Below are 11,487 nucleotides of genomic sequence, written 5' to 3'. Positions count from 1 at the left end.
AAAATGAGTACCCAGCTTGCTGGGGGTAAAGTGTAGATGACTGGGGAAGGCAGTGGTGTTGGATGTAAATATACACTCTCCTCTGTGACCAGATTTATTATCACAAAGTAGAGACGACGCCAGGTTTAAGAAGCAAAGGGAGAAAAAAGCTTTTTTTTTTATTTTGCCAGGCAAAAGAGGAAGACATTTCAGCCCTTTTCGGGTTCAAAAGTGAAAGTCTCCTAACAGACTCCGCCTAGTTCTCATATTTATACTTTTCCAGAGTTCTTTGTTCTAAGAGGATTTGAATATCTCCTCCTCTCAAATCCACCCTAACTCTGATCTCATTTTGTGGTCACATGTATATGATCTCATCTGTTATTTGGTGATATCTTGTACCAGATACGAAAAATCACCTGCTTTGTTCAGTTTAAGTTAGACAGGACTATTTTCTACTGACTTATATAAATAACCACAGCTTACAAATATAATAGAAAAATAACATTTTTCTAATATGCTAGAATTAAATTAATTAAAATCTTACACATCCCACAGTCCCCCCTCATGATCAAAATCAAAATTATTTTGAATCTTGATCATTCTATTATATTAACTTGCAATTTTAAAACAATAATGTAGACACAATGTTTCCCTAGCCACTTTTTCTTAACCCAAAGGACCAAATAATACATCAAAATGGCTTTCTAAAAGAGTCTCAAACATCTACTCTTGTTCTTTAGCTAACAATTGTGCTCTGGTTTCCAAGTTTTCAATCATAAGTCTTGTTGATTTTTGAATAAAAATTAAGTTCGCCTGCAGGTTCGACCAACCACTTCGAGCCTCTTGCACTTGAGCTCTCTCTCCAGTTGCAGTGGCTTTGGCTGCCACGACGTCATTTACTGCCCTTCTGATCTCGGCCTCACACGGTGGTAGCACTTTCTTGCATCTGGATTAATGGACCCAGCCTTCCTTTCCATTTACCTTCACTGCGACATCTGTGGTGAAAAGAATTTGGAACGGACCCGTCTACCTGAGCTGGAGAGTAGTATGCTTTTAAGATTTTACAAACACCCAGTCTCCTATTAAAAAAAGAATGGACAACAGAGTTTAGGGGGAGAGGTTGTACAACACAAGCCAGTTTTTGGGTTTCCTTCAAAGCTGCACTTAAAGTTTTTATATAGTTTTTCATATATCTGTTTCCAACCTCTTTATTGGGTGTTCCCTGATTCTAAAAATGCTAAAAGAGACATTCATACAGAGCCGCAAAGGGCAACAACTTGTGTGACCCCCGGGCTAATATACGGATGCGTGTCAGTGTGATAGGCAATACATCTGACCATTTTAAATTAGTTTTTTTTTTACACCAATTTTAATTAACATCTCTTTTTAGGGTCTGATTCATTTTTTTTTTTTTTTTTTTTTACTGTCCCTGATAACTGGGGTCGCCAAGCCATGTAAAAACTGTATTTTATTTTCATTTTTTTTTAAACTGTTCTATAACTTCCCTAACAAATAACCCCCTCTGTCTACATATACCCTTTGATATGTTACATGCTTTTGCTATGTGTTTTGTTTTCTGATAGATGCCCTTTCCATTGTATGATTGCAAGAATATTTCTGTTAACCCTGTTTCCCAGATGACTATTCTAGTGTAATTGTGTGAGGATGTGTGTGATGTGTACCCTTAGGCTTTTTTTTTTCAACCACCCCCCTCTTGTTTCTGTAGTCCCTACTTTTGCCATCCAGTTCCTTTTCTTCTTCAGTGCAGGGCCCTGTAGATGGTAGTGTAAAAACTGGGGTTAAAGTCATTACCATATCACAGGATGTTGATTTTGCTGTAGTCACTTTTGCCATTTCATCAGCTCTGCAATTTCCTTTGGCCTCCTTGGTATGTCCAGTTTGATATTATTGTCACCTGTAACTAAATATTGTCCAAAACCTGTAAAATCAAATTTTCATGCTTTACAGCTCCCCACTAGCTGTCAGGACTCTTTGTTCTTTTCAGATGTATTTATATGCTTGTACAACTCCAAAAGCATCTTTGCTGTCAGTATAAATGTTCACAGTCTTACCTGCTGCTTTAAATAAGGCCTGGTTCAATGCATATAATTCGGCTGCTTGTGCTGAAAATGACGCTGGTAATGGCTTTGCTTCAAGCACTTCGCACTCAGTCACCAGGCTGTATCCACTCTGCCTTTTTCCACTCACCACTCGAGAAGATCCATCAATCCAAATTTCGAGATCTGCGTTGTGGATAGGCTCATCTACCCGTGCCATGGTGCACATATCTACAGTCTGTAGACAGTCATGATATTCCTCCAGGTTAGTTGTTACAGGCAGCAGACTAGCAGGATTTTTGTAAGTCACTTGGCTCCTTTCTGTTGTAACAAAATAGTCACTGCATGAGGGCAAAACACTCTGATTGGATGTTCAATAGTCAATTTCTTTGCTTCCTTCACAGCCAGGGCAGTTGCAGCTACTGCCCTCAAGCATGGAGGCCACTCTTGTGCCACTGGATCCAGCTGTTTTGATAAATAAGCTACAGGTCTTTCAGTTAGCCCACAAGTTTGTGTAAGGACCCCCGCCATGCAACCCTCTTTTTGCAGGTCAGGGATACCCAGAGCTGGTGCTGTCATCAAAGCTTGCTTCAGCTTTTTTACTTATGTGCATTTTCAGGTTTCCACTACAATACTTCTGGTTCCTCATCATGGCATATTTTTATAAAGTCTCTGGTTAGTTTACTATATTCTTTTATCCACTCATGACAAAATTTCAATATTTCCAAGAAGGACCTTAGCTGTTTCTTAGTTTGAGGGAGTGGCATGCGATAAATAGTCTTCCCTGTGTTATTTTGTGTCCCAAATAAATTACTTCCCTTTGGGCTACTTGGAGTTTTTCTTTTGAGACCCTATATTCTTTCTGTCTTAAGAAATTCAGCAATTAGATCGCTCCCTCTAACACCAGCTTTTCTGTTTTTGCAGAGATTATCTGGATTCTTTTACCTCAGGAGAAACAGGTCCTTAGAGTTGGCATCCAGTGGAATGCTAAAAAGGCATTTTTCAAATTTGTCACACTAAACCATAATGGTGTCCTGATGGGGTGTACAGGAAAGTGTGAGGATCTGACACCATTGGATGCCCATGTTGAACAATCTCATTAATTTCCTTTAAATCCTCAACTAATCTCCATCCTCTTTTCTTTCCTTTTCTACCTGGCTTTGGCAATGCCAGAATAGGGATGTTGTCTCGCATTTGTCAGCAACTGCTGTACTACTGGTAATTTTAACTGGCATTTACGCTCCCAGTCAAAGGTTACCTGTATGGGTGAAATGTTCAACTGGCCTGCATTGTCATCTTGCACTTACAGCATTCGTTTACAAATAATATATATATACCTTTTTTTTTTTATTAATGATGCCACCCTTATGTTATAACAACATAAAAACAGAAAAACATAAAATAAAAAGACACTGTCCTTCAGTGTTACTCCTTTGAAGATGCCGGCCACAGCCGCTGGCGAAATGTCAGGAAAGAAAATTCCAAGACCACGGTTACACAGCCCAGATAACCTATGAGAACCAATGAACTTTGACCGTGAAAGCCTTCAACAATACCCTGGCTTTAATTTGACTGTGTTTTAAAACACTTAATATATTAACATGATTTCTCCGTCCCTGGAGAAAACAGGCACCCAGCACCACCAATATCCATCTCATTGAATAACCATAACTATCCTCTCTCTTTATAAACCCTTCTGCTTCCCTCTTAAAGTCTACATAACACCTTTCCTCAGCCCTCTTAAGCCAAAACACTTGCCCCTTCACAACACACTCAAAACATGCTCTAACTTTCTCATAACTTACTTATTCCCTCATATTAATACACATTGCCTTTCCACCTTGTAAGCATTTCCAGTCTGTTTCTTTTCTTATAAAGTTTTATATAGTTCACAAGACTCTGCTTTCCAAATTCCAAACACTCTGACTTGGCCCCTCCTCCTGCGTTCAGCAAGAGGGCTGGTTCAGTCAGAGTTAACTTAAAATTCCTTTTTTTTTTTAATTTTGTTTCACATTTTAAACTTCAGAAAAAGAAAGGATCTTCTGTTAACAAAACAGTATTGCTGCCTTGATTTACGACCAGTCTGATAGAGAGAAGAAGAACAGAAACACTTTGAAGCGGAGAAAGGAGGGGCATGGGGGATTTTTTCTCTTCCAGTCTCTTCCTCAGAAAGAAGACAACCAGATTACTTTTCTCCCAGCAAAGAACAGATTTTCAACAGAAAACAACAACAACACACACAACAAAACCAGACTACTCAAACAATTTGATTTCCTTTCGGCAACACAGTTTGAAGGGAGGAGGGAAATTCCTTTTGGCTGACGCCGTCCAGTATCCCAGGCTGGCCCCATAAAAAATAAACACGTTAACATTTGTCAAATAATCACATAACCCTTTATAAAATACTCCACAGAAAGAGAGGACATATAAGAAATCACGCTGGACAAGACAAAACACAAAAGTACGTTCCCTTTTCTAGGCATTTACCTCTTCCAGTGCCCTGGAGGCAACTGGAAAAATTCCGGATCAGCACAGGATTTCACAATCCCTGCTCTTTCTTTTCACACTGACAATAAAATACCATTGGCTGAACCCTCTGTTACAGCCCCCGTTACCATTCCAACTCAGTGGCGTCCCACTGAGCCCCTTATCCATGGTGGCGTTGCTTCTGCCTTCTCCTCTTAGAAGGGCTTACCTCTAAGATCTGCCCCACCATTAAGGTCCCGTAATTCCTTTCCGCGGTTCCTTACCTCCAGCCCGTTGCTTCTCCTGGGTCGGTTTAAAAGTGGGACTCTGCAATTGCACTCACCCCCAGATGCTGTGTCTGCCAAGCTTGAGGACCAGCGAAATCGCCGGGTGCACCTGTCCTACAAAACTTCGACACCCGTCATCTGTGAGCAGTTGACAACCAGATGTCCCATTGGGGTGCCAGAAATCTGTTGGATGTAAATATACACTCTCCTCTGTGACCAGATTTATTATCACAAAGTAGAGACGACGCCAGGTTTAAGAAGCAAAGGGAGAAAAAAGCTTTTTTTTTATTTTGCCAGGCAAAAGAGGAAGACATTTCAGCCCTTTTCGGGTTCAAAAGTGAAAGTCTCCTAACAGACTCCGCCTAGTTCTCATATTTATACTTTTCCAGAGTTCTTTGTTCTAAGAGGATTTGAATATCTCCTCCTCTCAAATCCACCCTAACTCTGATCTCATTTTGTGGTCACATGTATATGATCTCATCTGTTATTTGGTGATATCTTGTACCAGATACGAAAAATCACCTGCTTTGTTCAGTTTAAGTTAGACAGGACTATTTTCTACTGACTTATATAAATAACCACAGCTTACAAATATAATAGAAAAATAACATTTTTCTAATATGCTAGAATTAAATTAATTAAAATCTTACACATCCCACAGTGGCAAACCATAAACGTAGTCTGCCTAGTAAACGTTGGATTGTGACATTACCCCATGGGCAGTGGCTCAGTGATAGAGCCTCTGCTTGGCATGCAGAAGGTCCCAGGTTCAATCCCCGGCATCTCCAGTTAAAGGGACTAGGCGAGTAGGTGATGTGAAAGACCTCTGCCTGAGACCCTGGAGAGCCGCTGCCGGTCTGAGTAGACAATACTGACTTTGAAGGGCCGAGGGGCTGATTCAGTAGAAGGCAGCTTCGTGTGTTCATGTTTGTGTCAGGAATGACCCGGCGCTTGCACAGGGGACTACCTTTACCTTTACTTTAAATCTACTGCCAATTAATTTCACTCTGTTGGGTGTCTGGCAGGTATCAATACGATGTTGTGGGTTGTGCGGGGGGGGGATCTCCAGGTTTAATTGAGCTGGATGTCAGAATGGACTCAGCGATATCTTGAAACTTAATATGAAAACAATATTCATAAACGAACACCAGCATCTGTGCAAATGGGAAAAAGGCGAACCGGAGACTCTCTCGCCTCATTAGTAGGTGACTTAGCATTGTATAGGACATATGTAAACAATATTCCATTGCTGCAAAACCTCAGAGCTAAACCAGAAATATTCATATTTTTCCAGCGGCCCAATTCCAGTTGACCAAAGGTAGAAATGTCAAGTTGACCTCTTGGCAGTTCTATTGCTGATAAGAGGGGAAGTTCATTTCCCCCCACAAATGTTGGTTTATTCATACAGCTATGGTTTATTCATACAAGGATGTCCGCGGGAGGGGAAGGGGATCACCAGTCCAAGATCCTTCGGAGCTAGAGATCTGCCAGGACTCACAAAGGTCCAAACCAAATGTTTTCCGGGCCTTAAACGGCCCCTGGGCCTGACGTTCCCCACCCCTGAAATAGGGTAAAAACACACTCACAAAACAAACAATTCCCAACACACACAGAGCTAAGAACGTAAAGGTTTGAGATTCCCAAGCGGGCTATAGTCACTTTCCTGCAGAACGAAGTTCCCAAATGGCAGCTGCAAGAGGGGACGGGGGAAAGGACTGCACGCCAGGTGTAGGGCTCACATCTTGAGTAAATGGCAGCCCTACTGCGTCAAAAGGAGATGTTTTTATACCCAAGGAGGGGAGGAGGAGCAGGTTTGGTCTCCCTGCCGTTGGCAACGCCTGGTGAGGGCTGAGAACGACCGGTCATTGCCACTCAAACAAAGGTTTGTTTGCTTCTCAAGTGAAGGAATATTGTTGGGTGAAAGGAGGGTGGTCAGAATGTGACAGGATCATTGATAGCTGTCAAGTATCGAGTGGTTGCGATTTGAACCGCTGGTAGGAACTGGTGGGTGAGGAGAGGAAGAGGATGAATAGGGAGATGGGATTAGTCTGAGCCCAGACTACCCCAAGGAAAGAATTCAAGGTGTGGAAGGGGGAAAGCCATTGTCCTTGTGCGGAGGTTGTTAAGGGGATCTTGATATGCTGGCCACATTCATAGTTACTTAAACATCCAGGAAAGGCAACCTTTCTGGAGGTAAATCAAAGGCGGGGATGCAGGGGAGTTCGAAGGTCATTGCTCTCCTTCTCTGCTGTGCAACCACATCGAAGATGGAGCTCCGGCCACTTCCTTTCCTGGGTCCAAAGTGCCCCTTGCCATTTGCAGGGACCTGCTGGCACCGTACAGCAAATTTTCCAATCTTCTCCCCCTCCTCCCCCCACAACAGACACCTTGTGAGGTAGGGTGAGGCTGAGAGAGCTCCAAGAGACCTGTGACTAGCCCAAGGTTACCCAGCTGGCTTCATGTGGAGGAGTGGGGAAACCAGCCCAGTTCTCCAGTGAAGAAGCTCAGTTACTGTTATCAGTGACTAAATCTATACCTCGCTAGATGTATACCTCGCTAGAAGGTATGTTTCCTTGGTAGAAACAGTTACCCAAAGCAATGAGGCAATCTTGTTGAATCAGCTAGATTCTTTTTATTGCTAACTTCAGAAATATAAGTAGCGAGTCTCAAAGAATAAGAAGGGTATAACAAAATACAGGCAAAGCCACAACAGGCTAATTCACACAATTTGCACACAGATCATAATACAAAGTTTCTATACATACCAACACACCGTCCAGGTCTGATGAAGACCTCCAACATTTTACAATTTTCAGCCCCTTATATACCTTTTCTCCATGGGAACCCTAATCTGTGGTTATGCATCATAATCTATACATTACATCTCTTCAAGGGTCTGAAACCATCTCAAAACAAAATTTATCCTTCAAATCTCTATCAACAAGGTTTCTTAGCAAGGTTGACTGATATAGATGTACATAGGTAATCGGATTTTCAATGTCAAGCTAATTCTGGTGAGAAAGTCACAGAAAGGATGCTGATGTACATACAATAAGGCATCCCTATGAATCCTTATTACCCCCACTACAGAATTCCAAAAGACAAAAATTTTTACGTTTTAATCTATGTTTACGTTTAGCGAAGGTCGCTTTGGCTGAGCGCCTGGAATCATTATGCTTCCATCTAACTGCTAGCCAGCAGTGAAGCTAAAGCATGGCATCCTCACACTTGCCAGTCTCCCGGCAGGAGATTAACTTTAATTAACATACATTGCAAGCATTTATATATTTTAAGGCTATATGTGTGTAATACTGCTACACCAGATTAGAGTCTACCACTCTTAACCACTGCACCATGCTGGCAAGCAAGGAAGGGTGGGAGGGAGGAAGCCCCATTGCAAAAGCCCTGGTATCCTGAATGGGATCTTAATGCTCCTTGGTCACTAAAAGTCAACTAAAAGGCAGTTTATCCCCCAGTTCACAGCAACACAAAAGGACAAAGCCCTAACTACAAAGGAGAAACCGCTCCTGATGATGGAGATGTCTGGATGATGAGGAGGGGGAGATGCTTCCTCCAGGCCTTGCAGGGACCGTGGCCTTTCACCCCTCTCGCTGTCCCTGGCCAGCTTCCATTGACTTCTGAAACTCAGGTCTGAGCCGAAGAATCTCAAAGGCCGCCTCGGCTTGGTTCATTTCAGAGCCTCCCTCGAACGTCTCGGCCAGCTTCATCAGCCTCCCCCTCAGCTGCTGCCATTCCTTCGGGTGGCCGCCAAGGAGCACGTAGCCGGCCTGGGACCTCTCCAGCGCCTCCTGCCTCAGCCCTTTCCTGTGGAGGAGGAAGTCCCCCCAGTGAAGGTAGATGGCCTGCTGGCATCGCTTGCTAGCCCGTGGCAGCTCCTCCAGCAGGTTCTGATACATCTCTTCCGCATAAATCGGGGTCTTTTCGCCATACAGTTGAGCCAACTCCAGCCTGAAAAATACAGACTGAGGATTGACCGCCACAGCCCGCTTGAAGTTCTCGATAGCAGCGGCCAGGGTCTCTTCTCTCCCCTCCGGAGCCGCTCCCTCCAGCTGCATCTTGTAGCAGAGGTCGAGGTCATAGTGCAGGAGATGGTAGCTGGGCTCCAGGGCGATCGCTTGTTGCAAGACATCAATGGCTCGGACGAGGAAGTTGTTCTTTAAAACCCTGGCGGCATTTCTCAGATCTTCGGGGTTGTGGCTGTTCTGGGCGACTTCCATGGTGAGCGCTTTTGATCTCCTCCAGTCCTTTTTCTCCAGCAGACTGGCCAAATGCACCTTGATTTCATCGTTTTCGGGCTGGCGGCGGAAAATCGGTTCCATCATACCTTTTGCCTCGTTCCAAAGGTGGAAAGTCCGAGTGCGAGCCCAGCGAGCGAAGACGGAGATCGCCAGACCGGTCTGGAATTCCTGGTTGGACTCGTCTCCTCGGAGCGCCATTCGGAAGCATTTCTCGGCCTCTTCCCCGTTCCGGAAGCCCAGGGCCAGAAGGGACCAGCCTTTTTGTGCATGGATCTCAGGGCTCTGCACCGAGTATGGCTCAGGGCTGGAGAGGGACTGGCAGATCTCACGAATCCGGCCCAGGTAGCGCTCCACCATCTCGTAATTGACCAAGTGGTAATAGATCCAGGCATAGTTCCCGTAGATCAGCAAGAGCTGGTGGGAGAAGTTGGTCGGATGGTCTTGTTGGACCACTGTCTCTGCTTCTTGGAGACTGCCCAGAGCATCCGGGAAATTCCCTTGCATCTGCAGCAGGTACGCCCTCATGGAGAGGTAGACGCTGCGGTTGTGATAGGCCGTGTGCTCCACCTTGAGAGCCACCGTTTTCAGGAGGTGACCAATGACCACTTCATCCTTGAACTCGAGGCACCAGGTGAAATGACACTGTAGGGTCTGGAGCTTCTCCCACAAAGATTTGGTGCTGTGGAGGGAAGAGAGGCACAAATTAAGACCCTGTATTGGCAGACTTTCTATTCCTGGGCTCCATCATCAACCAAAAGGGAGACGGCAGCCAAGAAATCAGAAGGAGATTAAGACTGGGAAGAGCAGCCATGAAGGAGCTAGGAAAGAGTCTGAAGTGTCAGGATGTGTGGCTGGCCACCAACGTCAAGTCAACTCATGCCATCGTATTCCCTATTACTATGTATGGGTGTGAGAGTTGGACAATGAAGGCAGCTGGTAGGAAGAAAGTAGATTCCTTTGGAATGTGGTGTTGGGGGAGAGGGTTACGGATACCCTGGACCACCAAGAAACACAAATGAGTGGGCTATAGATCAAATTGAGCCTGAACTGACCATAGAAGCTAAAATGGCTTAACTGAGGCTGTCGTACTTAGGTCACAAACAAAAACCCAACCCCGGCTTCTCTTCCTCCTACAAACTTTCAACAACAATAAATTTGGCTTTTGTCCAAGAATAGCAATTGGAAACTGCAAATTATGTCTGAGACAGGAATGTTTTTTTTTCCTGAATTATAAGGGAGAAATCCTAAAAGTGGGAAGCTCTAGGAAGGTGATTTGCAGGATAAAAATGTCTCAAAGGGGGGATTCTGGAGCAGTTGGTCTGGCCAGGAACCTTGATGGTTTCCCCAGTGTGGAATCAGTTCTGGCTGCTTGATGGTTAAGAGCAGTGGACTCTTGATCTGGAGAACTGGGTTCGATTTCCCACTCCTCCACATGAAGCCTGCTGGGTGACCTTGGGTCAGTCACAGTTCTCTTCAAACTCTAACAGCCCCACCTATCTCACAAGGGATCTATTGTGGGGAAGGGAAGGCAATTGTAAACCTCTTTGAGACTCGTTCAAGGTGGAGAAAATCAGCTTATAAAAACCAATTCTTCTTCGGCTATGGTCCTTCCATGTTCTGGACTGAAGGGCATCTATTAAGCAGCCATCAAACCCAAGTGCATGCATGCTTAGTCAGCAGTAAATGGCACTTAACCCAACCCAATGGGACTTACTCCTGAATAAACATGCACTTGAGAAAATTTCATAGAATCATAGAGTTAGAAGGGACCACCAGGGTCATCTAGTCCAACCCCCTGCACAATGCAGGAAATTCACAACTACCTCCCCAACACACACACCCAGTGACCTCACTACATGCCCAGAAGATGCCCAAGATGTCCTCCCTCTCATGAAATGCCTAAGGTCATAGAATCAGCATTGCTGACAGATGGCCATCTAACCTCATTTTAAAAACCTCCAGGAAAGGACAGCTCACCACCTCCCGAGGAAGCCTGCTCCACTGAGGAACCGCTCTAACCATTAGAAAATTCTTCCTAATGTCTAGACGGAAACTCTTCTGATTTAATTTCAGCCCGTTGGTTCTGGTCCGACCTTCTGGGGCAACAGAAAACAACTGGGCACCATCCTCCATATGACAGCCCTTCAAGTACTTGAAGATGGTTATCCTTTCTCCTCTCAGTCTTCTCCTCTCCAGGCTAAACATACCCAGCTCCTTCAACCTTTCCTCATAGGACTTGATCTCCAGACCCCTCACCATCTTTATCACCCTCCTCTGGACACGTTCCAGCTTGTCTACATCCTTCTTAAATTGTGGTGCCCAAAAGTGAACACAGTACCCTAGGTGAGGTTTAACCAAAGCAGAGTAAAGCAATACCATAAGAACATAAGAACATAAGAAAGGCCCTGCTGGATCAGACCAAGGCCCATGAAGTCCAGC

The 11,487-nt window shown here is 44.4% G+C and overlaps 1 protein-coding gene across 1 annotated transcript; it reads right to left on the bottom strand.

The window, feature by feature from the left end:
• Positions 1 to 8,388: 8,388 nt before the first annotated feature.
• LOC130474944 (interferon-induced protein with tetratricopeptide repeats 5-like) lies at positions 8,389 to 9,729 on the bottom strand. Its single transcript, XM_056846635.1, has one exon. It carries the CDS (start codon positions 9,571 to 9,573, stop codon positions 8,389 to 8,391), a length of 1,185 nt encoding a protein of 394 aa, XP_056702613.1. The 5' UTR covers positions 9,574 to 9,729.
• Positions 9,730 to 11,487: the final 1,758 nt, after the last annotated feature.

This window comes from Euleptes europaea, chromosome 3 (genome assembly GCF_029931775.1).
Source record: "Euleptes europaea isolate rEulEur1 chromosome 3, rEulEur1.hap1, whole genome shotgun sequence".
NCBI classification, from domain to species: domain Eukaryota; kingdom Metazoa; phylum Chordata; class Lepidosauria; order Squamata; family Sphaerodactylidae; genus Euleptes; species Euleptes europaea.
Note: the sequence above shows the minus strand (reverse complement) of the source record. Positions and strands in the feature narration are given on the sequence as shown.